Raw genomic sequence first — 23,221 nt, 5'->3', positions numbered from 1 at the left:
CGGTGCCCGTGAGGGAGCCGCAGTGCCCGTGAGGGGACCCGCAGTGCCCGGTGCCATCGGAGCCCGTGAGGGGACCCGCAGTGCTCGGTGCCACCGGAGCCCGTGAGGGGACCCGCAGTGCTCGGTGCCACCGGAGCCCGTGAGGGACCCGCAGTGCCCGTGAGGGACCCGCAATGCCCGTGAGGGGACCCGCAGTGCCCGGTGCCACCGGAGCCCGTGAGGGACCCGCAGTGCCCGGTGCCACCGGAGCCCGTGAGGGACCCGCAGTGCCCGTGAGGGGACCCGCAGTGCCCGGTGCCACCGGAGCCCGTGAGGGGCCCGCAGTGCCCGGTGCCACCGGAGCCCGTGAGGGGACCCGCAGTGCCCGGTGCCACCGGAGCGCTGCCGGCCCCGCCCTCCGCCGGGGCCACCCTGCTCCGGCTCCGCTCCTTCTGCAGCGCCAGCCGGGAATGTCCCTGCCCCGCTCCTTCTGCAGCGCCAGCCGGGAATGTCCCTGCCCGGCTCTGGGGCGCTGCTGCTAGCGCCGGGATTTGTCCCGGAGCGAGGCGGGGCAACCGGGAGCGCTTCGTTCCCTGCTCCCGGCGCGTCCCGCGGCATTCCACCGCTGCCCATGGAGCCGGGGGCTGGGATCACGCCATTCCAGCAGGTCGCCGGGATGCCCGGGGGATTCGAACGGGATTCCCGGCAGACTCCAGCGGGGATCCCTGGGGGATTCACGCTGGCATCCCCGGCAGACTCCAGCCGGGATCCCGCAGCTCGCCCGCCACCGCCCCTTCGCACCGGGAGCGGCGGTCGCCGCCGCCGCTCCGCCCTCCCCGCGTTGTTTGTCCCCCGGCGCGCTCCGTAGCGCGTGCGGCGGCGGCGGCACGAGCCGGGCCCCGCCCCTCCCCGGCGGTGCGGGTGCGCGAGGAGGGCGAAGGGAGGCGGAGGAGAGGGGCGGCGGCGGGAGCGCGCACGGGGCCGCGCGGGAGCGCGCACGGGGCCGCGCGCGCACGCCCCCGCCGCGCGCACGCCCGCGGCCGGCCCCGCGCGCGCGGCAGCGACTCGCAGGCGCCATGGCGGCCGCTCGCTGCAGCGACATGGCGGAGCCCCAGCGGCGCCTTCCCGGGCAGGCGGCGCCCGCCGAGGAAGAGGAGGAGGCGGAGGTGGCGGCGGCGGCGGAGGTGGAGGCGGCGGCCGCCGGTGGGGCTGGATCCTCCTCGTCGTCGCCGCCGCCGGCACCGCCTTCGGCCGCGGCGGAGCCGGAGCCGCTGCTGCTGCTGAACGGCGAGGCGGAGAGCATGTCGGAGCCCAGCCCGGAGAGCGCCAGCCAGGCCGGGGACGGGGAGGACGAGGACGAGGAGGAGGAAGAGGAGGAGGAGGAGGAGGGCGGTGAGGAGGAGGAGAGCAGCCTGGTGGGCAGCAGCAGCAGCACGAGCAGCGGCTGCTGCAGCGACGAGACCCGCTCGCCGAGCCCCGGCGGCGGCAGCGAGGCCGACGCTAAGGAGGAGCCCAAGGGCCCCCGGGGCAGCCAGGAGGACGGGCCGGGCCGCGGCGGCGGCGGGGGCGGCAGCAGCTCCAGCAGCGTGTCCAGCGGCGGCGACGAGGGATACGGCACCGGCCCCGGCACGGGCGGCGGCAGCAGCTGCGGCAGCGCCACGTCGGGGGGCCGGCGGGGCAGCCTGGAGATGTCCTCGGACGGGGAGCCCCTCAGCCGCATGGACTCGGAGGACAGGTCAGTGTCCGGCCGCGTCCCCGCCTCGGCAGCCCCCGCTGCCCGGGCGCCGCCCCGCTCCCGGCCGCGGGGCTGTCACGGCAGCCACAGGTTTCTCCGGCCAACTTGTGCCGGACCCCCGCCCCTGCTCCTCGGGCCCCCCGAGGCTGCCCGGCCCTGGCCGCGGAGGAGGCGGCGCTCCCCGGCCGTCGCCGCCGGTCCCTGAGAGCCCCGAGCGGCCCCGCCGGGCGCTGCCTCCTCCTCGGCTTCCTCCGGGGCCTCTCGGCTCGGAAGCTGCGGATTTTTCTCAGATAGTGCTTTCGGGGTTCTTCAAGGCTGTGTCTTGCGGCAGCGCGCAGGTGGGGTGTACTGGAGCTTCGGGATGGGAAATGCATCTCTGGATGCGGTTTTACCTGCGCCCGCAGCAAGGTCTCTGCTCTAGAGGGAGAAAACCGAGTGATGAAAGCCTCTTAAAACATAAGGAAAAAAAAACAACCCCGAGTTTACTCGGGAGACCAGCCTTTCCTGCATTACGTGTGCGCAGTAATAATCATGCACGGTGTGAAGTGAGGTTCAGTATTTGGAGGCTCAGAGTCATCTTTGAATGAGTTCTGTAATTGTGAATTTCAGAATCTGGAAGGATGAGTTCTTAAGCTGTTGTACGTTAAAGCTGCACATTTCATTTTACCAAGATTCTCGCTGGGTTCTGGTGAAAAGCCACAAACGAATTCTCACACATGGTTGAATTCGACCATTCAGATCTGTTTCAGCCTACTGAGTCAAGCATTTCAAAGAACATGGCTTATGTAGTAGCTCTCCTCGATGTTGGATGCAACAGTTTACTTGAAAAACTGAAAATATGATGGAAAAAGGGTATAAAAACAGTGTGAAAGTGCTGTGTGCCCCTTGCTAATTAGTCCTTTCAGATAGTTTAAGAAACTTGCACAATTTTTCCATGTGTTTAGCAGAAAAAGTACCAGATTTCCCTGCTAGAGTTGCAGTTAAGTAACAATTAGAATTTTATTTGTATTTTCTTAAGATAGTTTTGCTGTTAAGTTTGGAGAATTATGTGGTTTGGTCCAGAAATGGACTTTGGATATATGTTAGATCAAAATCTTTGTAACTATACAAGTACCCGTATTTCAGCATGACTAGACCTAACCTCGAAGATTAAAACCAGCCCAGCAAACTCCTCGTGAGTCAGTTCCCCAAAACCATGTAATTGGCCTAAAAATCTTAAGAAGACAGAAAAAAATTCAGGTCTTTGGTTTCCATCAGACTTTTGAGACTCATAGAAATCACGTTTTCTTTCTTCTTAACTTATGCGAGTGGAAGGGAGGTGTGGATGTTGGGGTTTGTTTGTAGGTTTTGTTTGTTTTCTGTTTTTTTCAGAAGCTGAGATTTTATGTGCAGTTGACTAAGTATGGGTGTAGATTTCTCGAAAAACACCAGGTGCATAAAGGAGCTCTAAGATAACAGTTTCTTATTTTTCACAGAGTGGAAGTCCAAATCTAATCCTGATTTTATCCAAGTATGTGTCGGGGTTGAGGAAATAAAAGAAGTAACTTGCAGGGGTTTTCTGGAAGTAGCGTCATTATGCCTTGCCCTGTGCCCTCCAGAGCTGGTTGCTACTTTCTTTCTCTGTCATTGTTCTCGTGGTCCTCTTGCTGTACGTGGTTAAATCCACGTGTGTGGGTTCTTGCTCCTTCCCTTTACCACCAGGAGTGGGACTCTTTGTTTTTAGTGGTTTAAATAAGGACTGTGCCTTGTTTTCAATCTTTGCAAAGTTTTATCTTGACCTGACAGGGTGAAAACTTGGGGTGTTGAGAGTGCATTTTGTACTGTAATTCCAAGGCCTGAAAGCAATGCTACCAAGAGTGCCATTTGTTATTCCTGGGGTTGGAAAATTTCGTTTGGTGTGCACTTCTTGCTGCAGCATGTTAGAATGCTTTATTATTTTTGTCACATGTAGTCCAGCAAGTTGCTCGCTTGATACTGTGGTCCAAATGATTGCTGCTGCTTGGAAGGCAGCCACAGCAAAATCCTGTGCCTTTCAGATGATCACACAGACAAGCAGAGTGTTACAAAAGGTAGGAGAGGTGCTGAAGAGTTAGAGTGTGTAAATTGGAATATTGAAACACCAAGGAAGAGCTGGAAACTGTTCAGACTTAATATATTGAAATCCTGAAAGAATAAATTTGCTGTTTTGGTCACCTCTGAATTAAAATGTAAGTTCTGTGACTATTAGAAAACCATATTTTGTCTATTAAGTGTTGTTTTATATGGGGTAGTTTATTAAGTACAGTACTTCATGACCTTTGCTGACTCCCTGTGTCTCCAAAGTCGTGAGGAGCTTGGTGTCTGACTCCGTGTGTTGTAAAGTAAGATTCCCTGGGGAGGGAGTAGAGAGAAAAGGGAAGAGATGGAACTAACAGCCTTTTCAGACCCTGTGTCTAGCCAGAGGAAGCTGGTAGGAGAGTGTGCTGGGTAAAGACTCTCCTGCTGTCAGCAGGTTTGGTAACATTGAGATCATGCCCCTGGGCTTGGGATTTTTTTTTCTTGCTTCCTTTTTAGAAAATTTGAATGAATTAAAGGGTGTGGTAAGAGGGCCTGAATTCCTTGAGTGATCAAATTCCCATTTCCTTGTGCATGTTCTTTATCGTTCTCCACTGTGTGTTATCTCTCATTTTTCCTTTAGTGATACCAAATACAAATGGAGCAGATGAAGAGGAAAATCTTGCATGTGGTCAAAATAAAGCTAGTGTGCAGCAACTTCTACTTTTAAAATTTTATTGTGTTTTGAGAGTATCTGCTGACAGAAAAAATAATTTATAGGAAATTAGTCAATATTTATAATACATATTTATGATTTTTATAAATATTTATAATACGATAAATAAATAGAGAGGTGACTATTGATGCCCTGAAATTTAGGGTGAATTTTAACTCTCCATTTCCACTCCTGCAGATAGACTTTGTACTTTGTTACAGGATGCTTCTCTTCCCTCCCAAAAAACCCAGAAAGGAAAAGGCAAAGCCCAGACTGACACTTAGGATAAATAACCGAGGTGGCATTTTCGGCTCAGCAGGAGAGTTCAGTGCAGTAACTCTAGGACTGGCAGGTATCTCGTTGATCTGTAGTAGTTGTGTTTTTTTCCCTGGGAATTGTGCTAAGTTCCCACTGCTGTGCAGGAGTTTGTCTGTGAGTTTTGTGAGCAAGCTCAGATCAGCTGGCTGAGTAATAATAGTCTGCATTCAAGCAGAGTGATCCTCTGGATTTACAGTTGGAACAAAGACTATTATCAGCACGTGAATGCTGCTCATTTTCTTGTGCTTTTCCCTAACTTGAGACCTCTGCTGAAAGGATGGATGTGTTCCTCCAGAGCCCTCTGGAGCTGTTAGTCTTGCTGCAATGCTCAGAAACATTTGACAGGACTTGAAAAGAAAAAAAAAAAAAAAAAAATGGTTCAGTTAACTATAAACACAGAAGCTGGACCTAAGCAAATGCATGGATTTGGGTATAAACCAGCTGAGCTGAGTGTGGTGGAGATGCATCTGCAGCTCCCTAATGTTGTTATTGCTGAATTATGATATTTTCTTACAAACACTTAGTTTACTGAAAAAATTTAAATATTGTTTACTGGAACAGTTATTATGGAAATATATTTACATCTGAAATAGTTTCATCATGAAATTTTGTTTGATTTAGAAAGCAGCGGTACGTCTTGCAGTTTGAAGTTGTTGAGCAGAAATTCAAGTAGTAAATCTGTATGAAGAGCTTTTTTTGTTCACTCTTGTGAATTTATCTTATGCCATCGTATTGTCACCTAGAAGTTACCCCTGTTTTACTAGTCTTACATTATCTTTACCCCTCTTAGCAGTTTATCCTTTGCTCCCTCCTCCTCCTGGCTGGGCAGGGAGCATGGAAAAGGTGCATTTAAGCTGCAGGATCAGCTGTTCTGCTGTGTGATCTGTGAGTGCTGATTGATATGCTACCAGGCCAAGTCTAACAGGTTGTCTTTGGATCTATGCAGTAATCTTTCCCTTAGGCACAGCATTACATAACGTCCATCTTACTCACAGGCAATTTTCATGACACTTGTAAGGCTTTTTTAAGGCTTTTTTTGTTTGTTTGTTTGTTTGTTTGTTTGGTGTTTTTTTTTTTTTGGGGGGGGGGAATAACATTTTCCTGTTTTTTGTTATTCACCAACGAGTCAGTTATTGAGAAACCCCAACTCAAGGAGTACTCATTAATACTCAATGACAGTTTGTGTTCTAACCCACATAAGATTTGTAGAATACTTCTAGAAATATTATTATTCTGTTCCTGTTTAATAGATGAGCAGTTTTGAAAACACATTTCAGATATATTTTTCAGTAGTAAACTTTTTTGTGCTTCAGATTGTGATGTTTTAGCATTTTACTGAATGAAATGGCAGTGTGGAACTAATGGGTTCCACATAAAGATAAGATAAGAAAGATAAGAGGTTTAGACATCAAAATTCCAGGCTCTAGTCTGACTTTTTTTAACTCTCATGTAAAATGAAGGCCTTGTCATCTTTAAGATGTATGCTGATTTAAAAATATTAGTTTTAATTCTAGTCTTTATTTTGTCTATCTTTTAAAATCTTAAAAGTGAAGAACTTTCAAAATTGACTTGGCAGTGGCACGCAAGTTGTATGAGTGACATTTATGAAGGCAGAACAGTAAATTTGAAATATAATCTGGAGGACATGTGGTACTAATAGGTGTGTTTCATGGATCCATGTGACCAGATTAAAAAGTGCTTCAGGCCTCTCTTTGCTGCATAGCCTCACTTGTTCCTATGCAGGAAGTGAAGAATCATTCATTAGCACTTATGGCAGGGTGGTTAAGTCGTTAAATTTTTTTTTCAAGTATGTGTAATATTGCTATGTCACAGTGAGCTATACAGAAGTTTACCCAAGTTTCAGAAATTCTGCTGAAAATTGTATTTGCAGTATTTCTAACTGCATTTATTGTTGCTGTAGTTATTTGCTTTCAAATTGCAAAATAAACCCCTTGTTTCTGTAATGGTTATGTTCAGGCCTTTCTGGCACGGGAGAAAATAGCTTTTGATGGGTAGACAAAACAGCCCAGATATTTTGTATGGTGAGTATCTTTATTACTAAAGCTGTTGGTTGGTATAATTGAGTGGTTAACATGAGGTCTTTTTGTGAACTAGATGAAAGAGCTTGGTATAATGAGCTGTTATAGTTATTGTAGTAAGATGTAAATATACTTCATAGAATTTTAGAAAAACATTTTCCTATTCAGTGTAAGACGGAATTAGTTTTGCTTTTATGTGGGATTTGAATGTCCACACCGGTCTGTGTGCATTTTGTGTTAAGTTTGTGACATCATCAAGTCTGGTAACTTCTAAGTACAAGGTTTAATAGGTGGACTTTTTCAGAGAATTTCCTAGGCAGTAATGGAAAAAAACTCTCTTGGTTTCTTCTTTTTTCCCCTCTTTTTTTTTCCTTTCCCTGTTTAATTTCCAGTGAAGTTAAACAGGGTGTCACACACAACCTGAACAGCTGTTTGGCAGAGATGTGACATCACATTGCTGGAGCTGGTCACAGATAAAACCAACTCCCTTGGATGATGCAGTGGAAATGTTGTACCATACCACTCTTGCTCAGATCCTTCCACAGCTTTCTAGTACCTTTCATATATTTACATATTTTTTTAAAACCCCTGCCCAGCTGGAGAATGGCACCAGGGAAATGAGCAGCACGGAGAGCTGGTGTGGAAGTCAGCAGTGTGGAAATGCACCTAGAACCCATTGCCTTGGGGTGGTTGTAGAGCAGTCTGTTGTTGGCTGGGAAAGTGGTGCACGGCAGAGAAAGGAGATGAAAAGCAGATGGAGTTTTCGAGACAGGAATAGAGGTTTCTGGCAAGGGGACCATGTGAGATACACACAGAAAACTTCTGGGATGAGAGGGAATGAGATATGTCTAATAGCCTGAGGGGAAAAAAAGAGAACTTAACCCAAAGAAAGTGAAAAATTGGTCTCTGCTGTAAAGTAGCCAAGTCATTGACAGTCATTGAAGCAGGTGGGAATGTAATCTCCAGTTAAGTTGTGCAGGAGACTGAGCAGAAGAGGGTAAGGAACTTCTTTGTTCAGTGAGTTTTACCCACTCTCCCCATGCTGTTAAAAAATATGATTGCATGACTTGCCAAAAATACAAAGTGGTAATTTTGTAAGATTTCCTGAGGTAGAGATTTCTTTGGTTATCTATCCATGTAACTGTTTCTCTTTTCTAACTATATGCTTTCTGTCTGGGGTTGTTCATTTAAATATGAACATGTTAAAAAATACTTGTTTTAGAAAATGAAATATAAATATTCCATGTTGTGCTTGCTGCTTATCATTGGTTTTGTGATATGCTAAGATAGTGATTACAGTTGTGGTTTTGCAGCATTCAAAACCAACAAAGAACTGGGGAAAAATTTTGAAGCCTTTTGAGATTCTGAAGTATTTTTTTCCCCCCTTAAGAATGGTTAAATATAAAGCAAGAAAGACCTGGGATTTCTTTTCCCATATCTAATTTTCTTCTCTATACTAGAATTTACATTCTTAAATAAATTTCGCTGAACGTCTGTTGTTAATGTTTAATGAATACTTTCTTCATTTGATAGAGGTTACATAAGGTATATGCCAAGATATTTGATAGAGAAAAGCAAAAGATTTATGATTTTGAAAGTCCTGTTGTCATCCTGGTGCACCATAGAGGACTGCTGTAATTCACACAGTTTGTGTAATGTCAGAGGGAGAAAACTGCACCTTAGTGGTTTGAGTTGAGACTTGTAAAAAACTTACTGTTGGCTCATACAGCAATATTATGATTTATTAAATATGCCTCAATAAGAACCTAGCATAAAGAATTTCCACTTACTGTTAACGTCATTCCATGTAGCCTTTTGTATAAATTACTAGCTCCCCTGTAAAATTGCAGTAAAGTCCTTATTTAGATCATTTTACAGCACATTTTAGTTTATTGTGCTGTAGTAATGACTTATATTCCAAATGAAAAAAAAAATCTGAAAAATGCAAAGAAAATATTTCAATATATGCAAACAAAGAAATGTAAATATTTCTTTTTCCTTTGAAATAGAACTCTTTTTGGCGTGTTTTCAGGTAGGCTTCCTAAGGTTGACTTGAATGCTAAGTTACAGCTTAGACAGTTGGTACAAATAGAAATTAATTCATTGTCTTGCAAAACAGGAGTCAGACCTTCTTTTATGACCTTTTTTGCTATGAATTAAGCCAGTTAGTGGAGTTGTACTTTGCTGGTTTCTTCGCTTTTGATACATGGTTAATACTTGAAGGAGCAAGTATTCACTGAGGTGGAAATAGGCAAGGCTGCTACTTTATACAATGCTGTCCTAGCTGTGTAATTTTTCTGTTTTAAGTTGAATTTAACATGTTGATAACTGGAACTTTTTAGATCCGCTCTGTGAGTTTGCATCTTTCTTTGGTAATTTTATGTTCCACTTGTTTTCTGTGTTCTGGGGTGAGGGGAAGTATCCTGAGGTTGGAAGAATGGGAGGGTAATGCCTACAGCAGATGAAATTTTCTTGACACCACACCTGAAGGCTGTTACCTTCCAGTGTTGATGAGAGAACTTCATCGTGACTATGGGTCTCAAAGTGGGAAGCACTGTTAGAAGAATAAATTATTTCTGGTGGTTCTTTAGTGAGTGATTTTCTTCTCTGCTTCTCCTAAGATGTGCTAGTAAACACACGCCTTTATCAGTAAAGACTGAAAATTGTGAACCACTTGTTGCTTTTCTCTAACTTTTCAGGAAGATTATCAAGTTGAAGAGAACATGGTTCCCAGAAATGAAAGGCAGTTTTATTTGTGTCTTTAAGGCAGAATCGGGTGCAGTTTCTTGATTTGTGTAATCTTTTTGCAGAATGTCATCTTTCTGCTGTCATATCACAAGGCACATATGTTTAACCTGCTCTCTCGGATATTTTGGCATTCTAAGTTTCCTCGTTGTGTTTGCAGTTGCTCTGTATGCTACAAATCCTGTGATGCCCTGGGTTTGTGTTATGCAAGTATTACGAGCCCAAATATTCTAGGAATAACAATCTAAATAATCAAATTAAGTGATCCAGGAGAGTGGAAACAGCGCTAGAGTGGTGAATCATAACACACTTTCTCAGTCTTGTTTTGTTTCCTGTGCATGTTTGTTATTTTAAGTTCCTTCAATTTCTCTATCTCAAAGAGCTTTCCTATCTTCCCTGGCTTTATGTCATCAGGCTGAAGTGTTTGCAGTGTTCCCTTTTCTAGGTGTTTATACCTTATCTAGACATAGCTTTACTCTAAAATAATTGCTGCTTCAAAAAGAATTTAAAACCGAGTTTTTAATGTTACCACTTGCCGTGCCATATAAAATTCTCTTCCTTGACTATTTAATTTTCTGCTGTGTTGCTTGCTTAGTAGTCAGATAACAATACATATATTTCTTAAAGAGTTTTGCAGTCTTGTTTTGAAGATTGATTTATAAACACTTTTTGAGTCTGTTCATTTTGACAAGCTTTTTGTTAGAATAATGTAATCAGTGTAAGGCATAGATTTGATAGGTTTGATTTCCAGAAAAATGCTTACATGATTCAGAAGCACAAGTGCTTCCAAGTGAGTGGGTGCAGTCAGTCATGCAGTCCTGGAAGTGAAGGTCTTTTTTTCTTTATGCTGCCTTAATGTTGCTTTTACTTATTTTTGCCCATCCTGCTTTGCCTGCCTTGCCTGTGAAGAGCTGTGGAGTCAATTGTTCTGTCTGTCTGCCGGGGCTCTTTGTGGATGTCATGTGCCAAGAGAAGGTGCTGCATTCACAGCACAGTGGTGGACTTTGACTTCATGTAGTCCTGGCTTATTTTTTTGATCCAGCTATTCTGATTTCTTGCTGCCATGTGAGTAATCTTTCTCTTTGGCAGATACTTAGTGTTCTGCATTCTCTCTTTACTCTGTTTTTTTTTTTTTTTCTTTTTTCGTGGTGGTTTATCCACATACACTATTTTTTTCTTACTGCTGGTAGGTTTTCCTGAACTCACCAAATGATCATTATCAGTCATGAAATTATTTTGGATACTTTCTATTTAAAAGCTTAAATTTAAATGTTTTTCTCAGCAAAATCAGCCAAAAAACCCCTTAGATATGCAGGTAGCTGGAGCTGATTTCTGTCTCCTTTAAAGATTCTCTCTGGGCTGCTTGCTGGTTCAATGAAAAGGAACTGTAAGAGCTCTAAAGCATAATGGTATTTTCCTGCCACAATCAAACTACATCCATTAAAGTAAGACAAACTGTTTCGCTTGTGAAACATAAATGTTTGGTTTAGGGAATTAAATTGATAAATTACTGAAATTTAGTAGGAGGGGTTTAACTGTTAGCAATATAGATGCATCATAAAATAACAAATTTGCCAAATATGAGCAGAGGAACAAAAAAAAAATCAGGCAAATCCCAAACTTTGCTGGCTCATGGTAATTGCTCATGTTTCAGGAGCTCTGTTTTTCTTAGCACTTGTTTTAATATAACTTTTAAATTGGCATGATCATTTGGAGAGCTTACAGCTAAAAGATGAACTGAAATCTCCTTGCCCACCTGGGTGTAGTTGCCTTGAGCCCTGCATTTTATTGTGTACCGGTACCCCCATGCAGTACAAAGACATTGGCATTAAAGTTTGCTTATACTCATTAAATGTCAGCAAAAATTAAATCTTAGTACAAAAACATAAGAATTTATTCTTCCTCTGCTTTTGTTTAGGAGCTAAAAATATGTTAGTAATCTATTTCTGGTACTAATCTGTTGTGTCCGTGGCTCCTCTGTTTGGAATTGATGGAGATATTCTAAAATAGGACAGGTGAAAGATCCTCCTCTCAAGGATGGGAGCTGAGGGTTAATTCGATAATTTTGAAGTTTTGTGAGGATTTATTTTTGCTGGATCTTTGATTGCATTAGGAAGCAGTGAGCACAAATTGCTTTGAAATTGTTGATGTTGAAAAGCTGTTGTTTTTTGGAACTTGTCCTTTGGCCAGAGCTGTACAACACAATTTTTCACCTCTTATCTTGGAAAGTAGTAGGAGTAGTGGAGAAAATTGTGAAGTTTTTGGTTTTGTTCTCTTTTTTTTTTTTTTTAGTGAAATGAAAATAATGAGGTGCTGGGGGATGTCACTAAGCATGTCATTATTATTTTCTTTCAATGTTTCTATTTTTACTTGGTGTTTGTAATTGAACGATTGCAGTTGGTGATGTTTGTTTTCTTCTGGGATTAGTACCTAGTTGTGATTTAGTCTTCCAGGTGGTAAAAGCTTTTCTGTTGATTTCTAGGTTTTAACCCTTGAAGTTGCTGTGACTGACTGTCAGTCACAGTGTTCCCATTAATCTGAGGTTGTTTTATCTGACTGTAACAGTTCAGTTTTCTTTCTTGAGCTTCCCTCATGGATTAGACCAATGTAGCTGCAGCTGTAGGGGGAAATGAGTATTTCATGATTAGTAAAAGAGAAAGAAACTAGTAGGTTATTTATTTTTGTTTGGTTTATTTGTTTGTTTTTTTAATCCTTAACCTTGTAATTACTTCCAGTAAGGTTTGTAGCATTTGGTTTCAGAGGCAGTCTGCTGATTTCATGTTTTATGGCTGCGTTATCACTGTGTATTTCAGAAGAAACTGTTCTCCAAACTTGCAGTAGTGTAGTGTGCAGCTGGATGGCTGCTCAGTAGTGTGGCTTTCAGCGACCCCGCAGTGTGTGCTTGCTGCAATTGCTGTTCATTTTTAATTTGATGCTTTCCAAGACGAGGTTTTTCCGTATAGGATCTGTCAGGATCGTTTGGTGTCAGCTGAATTCAGCTGGGTCCTTTGGTCACCTCCTGCACCGAACATCTGGGCACGGGGAGCAGGCTCTGGGTGGAGGTGCTCTAACCCGAAATGAGCTCCTGTTGATCAGGCTGAAGGCTGCTTGTTGACCCTCGAGGGCACGGTGTAAGGCCCATCTGTTAGGGCTGCATTTTGCCTCAGGGAAGGTTACTTCAGTTAAGGTCTACAGGGAGTATGTTTAGCAGACATTAAAAGTATAATAGCAAATTGATTGGGCTTTTGTGCATGTGTTCAGTGCCTGGCTCTGCTCTTCAAGTGGACAGTTGCTAATGGGACTTGGTGGAAACTAAAAATGAAATTATTTTGCTGTTCTTTCAGGTTTTTTGACCATATTCCTTCTCGACTCTTTACTCTTTGTTGTTCTAAAAGATTAACAAAATCAGGGAAAGGATAAATTTTGGGATTTATTAAATTCAATAGAAGGAATTACTTGCAGTAGTGAGGAAAGAAATCTCCTTGGAGAGCCAAGTGTGTGTTAGCAGTGGTGTGCAGTATACCATTTTATTTAATGCATTAAATCATAGTCTCATTATAGTTTTATTTGCATTTAAATGTACACAAAAATTAGGGCCCAGGTGTATAATATGTAGTTTAAAATTTGTACATTTTAAATTGTGAATAATTTGGATTTCGTTTTTTTCCTTATAGAAAATAGCTACATTTACAGAACTCCAACAGTGGCTTAATTTTGCTCAGATCCTTAAAGGAAGAGAATAATCCAGAATTTAAAGTGCTCAAAAAATGCTTTTTGTTTTCTATGACGTGAAAATGACTAGCAGCTTCTTACCAGTTTTTAGGTATTATTTTTAGTTTCGAGATCGTTTTTAAATAGAGTTTGAACTAAATTAACCAGCTAGATGCATTTAATTGTGTAAGCACTAACCTTTTAACATGAAAGTGCTGCTAAAAATACCTTAATGTTCTTGATAATGAAGATCATATTATTTCTAGCCACAGGTAAAATAAGTACAGGTAAAAATAAGACCTGAAACAATGCCTTTGAGGTAATGATTCAGCTATTTAAGCTTGCATGTTTTTGCTTAATGAACACATTTTAAATGTCAGTATTGTTTCAAAGCTGTTGATCTCTTGGTAGAGGGAAAATTTGTAGGAGGAGAGAAGAATGTCTGACCCCTCTGAGAAGATTCTGTGTTTTCAGTTCTACCTTGCTGCATTTGGCAGATGCTGCCAGTGTTTGCAGACTTGGTGAAAGGAGGTGTGGGTTTAGTAAGGCATTTCAGAAAGGCATTCAGTTCTTGCCTCTAGACCTGTGATTTTTACATCAAGTTGATTCAGGTGCTCGATTAGGTTGAAAATAGGGACAACATAAGCTCGAAGATCATGTCGTGCTTGCTGTAACAGTTCTAAATTTTAGTAATTAGTCAGTCTTTTGAATGGAGCTTCTTAAAAACTGCTATTGTGTATGCAAGCTCTCTCCAGCAGTGACTGTTTTTGATGCTCTATTGTTTGGGATGACCCCTGAGCTGAACTCTCTGAAACTCAAATGTCTAATGTTCTTCATCAGGCCATGGTCTATAGATCCATTACAATGGAGCCGGAGCCTGCCTACAGCTTGGGAGCAAACCCAGACCTGTCTGTCACTGGCAGGAGGGGAATGCCACAAGCGCTTCAGCTCTGCTCGTGTCATTCTGCTTTGATAGTGGCAGGCAGGCTTCAAACAGATCTCCTGCCTGCGAGAGAGGGACTTAGCAAAAGGCAGAAAAACTTGCGTTAGCTTAGATGAAAATTTGTTTCAGTGTCTCTGTTCTGTTACCAAGGTTTCTGTGTTTTTCTTACTTTGTTTTCTCCTCTTATGCACATTATTATTTTCCCATTTGCAGGCTTCATGGATTTGGGGTGAGAAAGCAGAAGAATGTAATTTCCATTGCTACCTTCCCTTTGTTAAGGAACCTTTCCCTCTGTCAGATCTCAAGCAGATAGAAAGTTGTATCGGATTGAAAAGCCCCATTCATAGACTGAAAGGTGCACACACTTTTTGTGTAGTCCAAGCCCATCTTGGGCTGAGTGTTTGTGCACACATCTTATTTGCTTGTGTGTCCTGTCCTCACGCCCTTTGTGAAACTCTGAGAAACAAAAAAGTGGGTGAATTGGCAGATCTAACAGACACAGTGTTGCAGTTAAGTCTTAACAGGCTTAGTAGCAGCCACAGCTCTGTCTGTAAAATTTATCTTCCTACTTCATCTCGAAATGGGCAGGTCAAGAGACCGCCCAAGTGAGTGTCTTTGATGTTACATATACTGCAGACTATTCTCTGAAAAGCTTCCTGATATTTTCTCAGTGTAAGAAAGACGAGAGAAAACTGCACGCACTTGAGCTGTGCTGGGCGCTGGTCTTTCACAGATTCTCTTTGCAGCCTTTGCCTCTTCTGTGAGGGACAGAACTTGCTAAGTGAGACAGAAACTAATTCTAGATATCTTAGTACTGGGAGGCACCTGATCACCTGAAATACGTTGGTTCTGGAGGATCAGAAGAGGAAACAAAAAAAAATGTATGTTACGTTTTTATTTAACAGATTATTACTAGAGAAGGAATGGCTAGGGCAGGTGTTCCTAGAAGGATGAAGAGCATTTTGTCTTAAATATTAAGCTGTTATTGCTCGACTGGATTTGAGTTATATTTTCCCCCATTTTTAGACAGGATTTGGAATAGGTTATAGAATCATAGTTCAGTGTATCACTTCATTCTCATTTTCCAAATTCTATATGCTACTAGTTGGTTTAAGTGCTATGAGCAGCCTTTTTTTATTCCAGTTCCTCTGATACAAAATTTTGATACCGTGTTAATCTCTTAGCCCTTAGCAAACACTTAGGCTATTAAACCCAAACCCAGCAAACATTTAAACAGCAATAACTAAATTAGCTTATTACTGGTTTCTTATGTCATTAATAACCCTACTTGTCACGATAGCTTTTGCTGGGATCAGTTGACTTTTACATATTTTTCTCCAGAAGAAAGTAGGATAGTTTATAAAAAACCACAAAGCCTAAGCATTTGATTCCTTAGGCTGTAAAATTGGAGGCCTGTGATTTTGTATCAAAGTATGTTGCACTGCACTGGCAGTGGGAACTAAATTGTCATGCTTTTGGTTGATAATTTTCAGGGGGTTTTTTATCTCTTCTTAGAGGAATTAAGTGGATTTCAGGCCTGTGGAACGGAGAAACCACAAACACGCACCTGTATGAGGGTACACTTCTCCCCTGCCCCAAAATGCTTTCACAGAACTTGTTCAGGGTTATGTTTTCTCATTTCTTTCCAGCTTCAGACCAGACAGTAAACCCAGGGAACTGTTAAATACCCCTCATACTCTGCCCTGTGGTCAGCAGCACCACACATCCTCTCAGTCAGACGTCTGCTTGTACTGTTTGTGGGGTGTGCGAGAGCAGACCTAATGGTGGCTGTGGGTGTAGAAGCTCCTGCTGACTGGAAATAGCCTTGAAGCTTGAACTCCTCCTTGAAAGTGTTTGGGAAGCAGTTTTCTTTGCTACCTTTCAGCTGTGGGAAAGGCAGGGTTATTTATGGACCTGAGCTGGTATGAGGCAGCTGTTGCACGAGTGCTGTGTGTGCAGTGCTTTGCCATCCTTGGCTAAGCAGCTTCCTGTCGGGACCACTGATCCGTGTAACAGCACTGTCTGTGGCAGAAGTGGTTGGGCTTTGTGCCATTCTGTGTGTCCAAACCAACTTCCAAGTGTGATTTTAAGAAAGCTGTGTTTGGATAGCTTAAACTGAGGGGCAGGTGAGGTGGTGGCACAATTAGCTATAATTAATTACTCAAATTTTCTGTCATCGTGGGTAAATTTTGCTTTCACAATGCAGTTTTACAGGCTTTATTTTTGGGGATTATTTTTTGGCCTGGGCATCTGTTGAGGAAGGAGAAGATGTCAGTCCCATAATTGCATCTATTATAAGCCTGGCACCGTGGAAAAATTAGGATTACTTGCAACAGGTTTTGCAGATAAAGCTGCTGACAATTTGCTATGGGGATCCTAAAATGCTGTTACAGTACATGTAGTTAGTGCCTCTTAATGCTGTTGGAGCTGGGAGCTTCAGCTCAGGGCCAGTGGAATACTTGTTTACTTGCTAGTGACAGGTTGGGAGGTTGTATGTCATTAAAAAAATCAAGATTACTGGGGAGGGAAGGGAGACATGGGGAAGAATCATGGGAAGCTCTGTGTATTCAGGGTGTAGAAAAGGGAAGAAAGTAAAATTAATGGGCACATGGAAATTTGGTGTGTAGCAGCAAATAGCCTGTGTGGATAGGAGCTATGCCTTCTAAATTCTTAGACCTTGTTAGAAACTGGGAGGGGGTCATGTGGTGTTTGTGTAGCATTTAGGAGCTATGCATTTGATACACCTTCATTAAAGCAAAAAGGTGTTCAAAAGGTATCTGACATTTTCTTTTTAACTTGTGAGACAAAGGCCTAAAATAATTGGTCAGTTTTAATAGCAGATTTTGTAGCAAATGAGCTGGAAGATGATTTTTAAGGGTTCTGTGTTTGGAATATAATATATGATACCACCATATATGGTGGCATCTCTTGAGATAAATGTTTGTTCATCAAACCAAATTACTCAGGGTAGTTAAAACTAAAGCTTATAACTGGGAGCATTGCTGAAGGGAATCTGTTATTTAGACTAAGGCAAGTCACTTCTTATTGATAAATGCAGTGGAATCTACATGGTGGTTGAGAATGGGAAATCTAAACAAAGCAAATATCTGTGATTATTTCAAAATCTATCACAAAAAAAACCTTCTAGCATTGTAGTGATTCAGAAAGATACAGATAATGTGAGAAATACAGCAGAAGAGCAAACATGCTAATGATGTCTTCAGATTTTGACTAATGGTGTTTTTTCTTTCGTTCATCTGTGTGTAATAGAACAATAATGGGCATGTAAACAGTGATGGTAAAAAGAAGGAACAGCACCTGTACCTTAAAAGCAGAATGGTTTAACATATTCCAGTTGTACTGGGAGGATCTGGTGGAGGCTCTCCAAGATGTTTAGGGTGCTGAAGCAAATCCAGAACATGGAGAGGCCGAGTGCTTGTGTTCCTTCAGTTTTTGGAGGAGGAGGGCAGTGTTTTTCTGTGTTCTGTGATCTGATAGGGAGGTTTAACAATGGAGCAGGCAGAGTCATCTCAGCCCTGCAGCTGCCAAGAGACAGAAGTTGCAGCACTGGAAATTCTGATGAGATGTTGGGAAACTTCCCCCCTCCCCCAGAACAAGGTTAGTCAGCCATTGAGAAAATTGTTCAGAAAGGTAGCAGAAATCCCAGCCTTTGAACACACCCATTAACAACGCCACTGGACAAGACCACAGGCAGGCTGATGTCACTTGTTCCTGTTTAAGCAAATTTGACCACCTGTTCTTTGAGGTTGTGTCAAAGATGAGCTGTTCTGTAATGTTGTGACTTTGTGGAAGAGAAAAAACTTAAAGGCCCTCATGGCAACTGAGCAGGTTAACAAGATAAAAAATGGTGTTTTAATAGATATTTAATGAGGAAGAATACCTTTTGTGTATATAGAGAAAGAGCATGATCTCTAAGTTTTTTCTGCTCTGGTTTGATGCTTGTCTCTGTATCTGCCAGGGTACAGAGCTGAAAGGCTGATGGAAGGGACCCCTGCTGGCCGCAGTTTTCCTCTGCCGATTCTGGCTTCTCTGGAAACATTTTGCAAGACCAAAACAAACAGCATTAGTGTAGACCACGCACACGAGGGACGCCATGCTGGGGCCATGTGGGAGTGCCTTAAACCCTATGTAGAACTGAAGTGCTGTATTCTTTTTAGGGCTCTAGTGTTGGCAGGAGATGTTGGACTCAATATATTCAGGATTTTCTATTCCTCCCTTTTGTTCCCGGTATCCAGAAGAAGTTACACTGTTGAGTAACAGCTGTTTCCTAACTGTACATTTATTAATAAAGCAATGAACCACAATAAATAATAAATATGTGCAAGGTTTTATTTTCAACCTGTCTAAATATATCTGAAACAAAAGCACTGTGGTTTCGATTTGCTCTGTTAACGTGCAACAAATGCAACCTTTGATTAGTTTTGGGTTTTTTTTTGTCTTGCAGCATAAGCAGCACTATCATGGATGTAGACAGCACAATTTCCAGTGGGCGTTCCACGCCAGTCATGATGAATGGACAGGGAGTTCCTGCCTCCTCTGCCAAAAGCATTGCCTATAACTGTTGTTGGGATCACTGCCACGCCTGCTTCAGCTCCAGCCCGGATTTGGCGGATCACATTCGCTCCATACATGTGGATGGTCAGCGAGGAGGGGTTGGTGTTACTTTTGGGTTTTCCTTCTTTCTTATTTGCCAATATTTTGTTCTTGTGTTTCAAAATTCCTTTTTTCTAGCTGGTGGCAGCAAAGCTAGTGGCCTAACTTTAAGAATGTAGTCAGCTCTTTTCAATAAATTATTTGAGATTACCAGGGTTTTGATAGTGTGTTGATTTCTCAACATCCTGAAGCTGCTGCTTACACTTGGAATTAATTTTCTTAAAACTCTTAGTGTACGTGTTCCTGCATGTGAACTCAGGTGAAGTCACATCTTAATTACTGTTACCAAAGGAGTCTCACTTACAGCTAAAATCCATCCAGAATGTATAATAGGGAAGATGTAAGACTGACTCAAGAGTACAAAGTCTTAACAAAACAGCTCTGTGTGCAATACTGATGGCAAGTTTGCCGTCTATATAATTACATCTAATTTTATTTTTTAAATGGAGTTGCATATATAAACATGTAAATTCCAGTCTAATCCCTGGTCAAATGATAATTGGTCTCTCAATTTTAATGTTTAAAAACATCTTCTAGTAGAGTAATTTCAACTTTGTACTTAACTACCTTCCATCTTAAGCTCCCAAATTACCTGTGATGTCTGGAATATATCATGTAAACTACCTTTACATCCAGCACAAGCAATCTGCCTGCTTAAGGCACTGTGTGCTGCAGCTCTTCAATTTCTGGGAAAAATAATATCAATTCTCAAAGTAGAATAGTTGTTGTCTTTTGACTTTTGCCCTATCAGTTCTACAGAAGGAAAATGTTAGGCCGTTGTACTTTATCTTCAGCGAATAAGAAACTTAAATAAAAAGCTAATTTGCATTATTTAAAATAATTTATTATGTAAATATGTCACCGAGACAGCTGTGACTCTGGCTGTATTTAGATAATATTTTTTGGCATGATTGAACTTTTCAGCTTCATATTTGATGGCTTTTTTCAGTCCAGTATCTGAGCAGAATCATCCATCTAGTGCAGTGGCTTTTTAGCCACTCATGAGATGATTTCTGAGTTCTGTCCACAGGTGTATAAATGTGTTACATGAAACCTGCATGAAACAGTGAAATGAATATGGTGTGTTTGGATCTTTCTTATCCCATCCATGACTCCTTTACATTTCTTAAAAAGGGGCTGGAAGATTGTGCAGATTTTGGTTGAGTTTCCTCCTTCCCCCCCCGCCCACGTATTTTCTTTCTTGTCACATTTTATGTGACATGATTCATGGATATTTTTCTTTAGAAAATATTGGACTGTATTTGTGTATTTGAAAGAGGAGGTTGTTGGAAGCACGAAGTGTCTAATAAGTGATGCATTGAGTTCACAATTCTGAATGCCCTTACTGGAGTTTATTTTTTGAGACGTTCCAACGAGGTGCTGTGGAAGGGGGATGCATCCTGGCGGGTTTGTTTCAGGGATTGGTCTGCCACCTGCCGGTGAGGTGTTCAAGTGTGTTGGAAATTGTCTCGTGCTTTTGATGGGATTTCAGACTTACTTAACTGCAATGGCTCAAAATTTGAAGAAAAGTGGGGGTTAAGTAGTTATTGAGAGTGGAAAGGAATAGGATTAACATCTTCGCATGGTAAAATCTATTTTTTCCAACTAATACTGAGGTCATGGTTCCAGTGAAAACCAGATACATTCATGAAGAGCTTGGGAAGCTTTTTGACAAAACAGTTTTGCTTTTGAAAGATGTTAGTTCAGAAATATTTTGGGTTCAGCTTTTTGTCAGGGATTCCCAAGAAGCCATGTCTAGACTTCTGGTGTGTAGTTACAAACCCAAGTCCTTGTATTTCCCCCATCTGTAAGTTCCCAGTAACATCTTTGCCAGGTGCCCTGCAGTCTGCAGTGGCAGCTGGAAATGCCAGCACACTTATGGAGCTGTTGCAGAACCAGAAATCTCAGAAATTTCAGTTCTATGGCTTTGAGGGGATCTCAGAACTGAGGAGTGGCAGACCCCAAGGTTTAGGGGCTTGGGCCTCGTGTCAGTAGGTCTGGATCAGTCGCACAGACACTGAGGGGTTTCCAGCTTTGTCTGAGTAAAGCTGGGTTATGTGTGTATTGTACAGCAAGAATGTAGAACTCCCGTGGCTGCTTTTTCATTTTGAAAATAAAATCTTTTGAAGGTTGAGGGGGTTTTATTGTCCAAAAGAGAACAAGAAACTGAAATCCAATTAGTTTCCTGCATTTCTGAAAACCTGTGTTATTAACAGTGCTGTTCCTGGGAACTTTCTTTTGCTTCAACAAATTAGGGCTTTACCTCCCTTCACCCACAGACCTGTTGAGGAAATTCTAATGAAAGGCATGTTCATTGAGCTTTTATTCCCTCAGTTACAGATAAACACAATGAGAGGAGAGAGAAAAGCAGCATGAGCGAGTTCTGCTCCTCTTAATGCACTATTGTGCATGTGATTGTTCTGTACACTGGAATTACAAAACACCCATAGATTTTGAATCCTATGAGAAATGGTAGCTTCCTTCATCAGGAATTGAATGTAAGACCCTAACTGGAGGTATCTGGTATTCCAGAATACAAAACTCCAGTATATAGACTGCATTGCAACTAAGAGTTTTTATTTTTTCATGCTCAAAGAATACAATTAATTGCTTATGAAAGCAAATAATTTTACTTTATAACTTAACTCCTACCCAGAAAATGCAATTTTTTCATTTAAAAATGTTCTGTCTCCATATCTGGTGGATACAGATACTGAGTGGAAACACAAATACAGCAGATCCTGTTGCTCTCGATTGTCTTTATCTGCAGGAGCATCTGTCTGTTGGTATTTTTTTCTAGTGACCTGTTTTTATTAAATACTTAGGGTTGTAATTATTTTTTCCTTGGTGAGATATGAGAAGTGTGTTTCAAAAGAAATAGTTATTGTTCAGAATTCTTTGAAGTGTTGTGAGATGTCAAAACAGCCTTCTTTACTAATGTGATTTTTATTTACTGTTCTCTCTGACTTGTGTAAACTTACCACGTTTTTACTCTATTAGGTGTTTGTTTGCTTGTGGAAAGGTTGCAAAGTATATAATACACCTTCAACAAGTCAAAGTTGGTTGCAGAGGCATATGCTGACACATAGTGGGGACAAACCTTTCAAGGTAAGGCTCATTGTAACATATATTATCTCTCATTTTTAGAAAAATTCTCTTTATTTTTCCTAATGCAATATGTCAATTGAAAAATATCGCTGGAGGATTTCTTAAAAAGTGTGCTGAGCTTTCTTCTTTGCAGTAATAGTGCCCAAAGGTCCTGTTTTACAAAATCAGGTGAAGAAACTCTTATTGCTTTGCTATCCCTGTTTCTTTTAATCTATAAATGGCAGGGAGTGTAAAAGTAAATAGTGCTAAAGCTCAGGGGGTTTGTGCATTTTGAGGTTGAGCTGCTTACACTGTAACAGTGAGATATTTTTTCCTCATACTTTACACTTCCACATTGAGTTTCAGATGATGGCTGATGGTGCACATTCCATGCTTGAGTAAGAGCTGCTTTTGTTAAATTCAGTAGAAGCACTGGCAGTGACTATTTATGGTTCACATCTCTGAACAGAATAAGGAAGTCAGGAATGCAGGACCATTGACCTGACTGTATTTCCTGCACGGTATTTTCTAACTTTCTCTTTCTTTCTCCCCTTAATCTGTACCTGCAATTCTAGGTATAGTAGTGTTTATCATTCCCATATCCACCAATCCGTTATTAATGAGTTGCTTCATCCTCTTATGGATACAGTTGGGGCAGTTCATAGCTGTCAGTCCTGGATCACTTGATGGTAAGTCCCACCCACACTACTTCAGACTGAAGTTCTTCCATGTAGGATATGAAAATGAAATAGGATTTGGGGTTTTTTTTTGAGTTTAGGTAGCATTTTATGCCTCCTTCTCTCCCACCCCCAACCCCACCAAGTTTTAGTCCCTTGTCTTCCCTCTCCTCTTTCTCCTCAGGTAATATCTTCCACTTCTTAAAAAATTTATTTTAAGGCAGCTTTATTACTAAAAATACTTTTCTGTTACAGGAGTGTCTTTCCGTAGTTACATTTTCTGTATAGGTTTTAATAATAGTTATGACAGAAAACAAAACTAAATTAAATTCAAAACCAAGAGGGTAAAAATAGTGCATTGCATGTGAAAAAGATTTTATTTTAACAAACAGATTTTTTTCCATACTGAACTGTGTAGTTTAGACTGAAAATTTCTCACTCAAAGTAACCACAGGAAAATGAGTTTTAAGGTTATCACACCCTGTGTTTGAAGGAGTAAGTTTAGCATGCTCTTGGAAGGATAGCATAAGGATCATAGGTCCCTGGAAGTTTGCAGATATGGTT

At 41.9% G+C, this 23,221-nt stretch overlaps 1 protein-coding gene across 3 annotated transcripts in view; it reads left to right on the top strand.

The window, feature by feature from the left end:
- The first annotated feature begins 968 nt into the window (after positions 1-968).
- Positions 969-23,221, top strand: part of AEBP2 (AE binding protein 2) — a 42,689-nt gene continuing 20,436 nt past the window's right edge. Inside the window, exons 1-3 of one of the 3 annotated variants that reach the window (XM_030263534.4) lie at positions 969-1,714; positions 18,685-18,892; positions 21,894-22,001. In XM_030263534.4, the coding sequence (XP_030119394.1) occupies positions 1,056-1,714; positions 18,685-18,892; positions 21,894-22,001 (975 nt within the window). In that variant the 5' untranslated portion in view covers positions 969-1,055. The remainder of the gene's footprint in view (positions 1,715-18,684; positions 18,893-21,893; positions 22,002-23,221) is intronic. The other 2 variants (XM_030263532.4, XM_030263533.4) reach the window with 2 other exon arrangements.

This window comes from Taeniopygia guttata, chromosome 1A (assembly GCF_048771995.1).
Source record: "Taeniopygia guttata chromosome 1A, bTaeGut7.mat, whole genome shotgun sequence".
In the NCBI taxonomy this organism is placed as follows: Eukaryota; Metazoa; Chordata; class Aves; order Passeriformes; family Estrildidae; genus Taeniopygia; species Taeniopygia guttata.
This window is presented reverse-complemented; position numbering and strand designations above follow the sequence as displayed.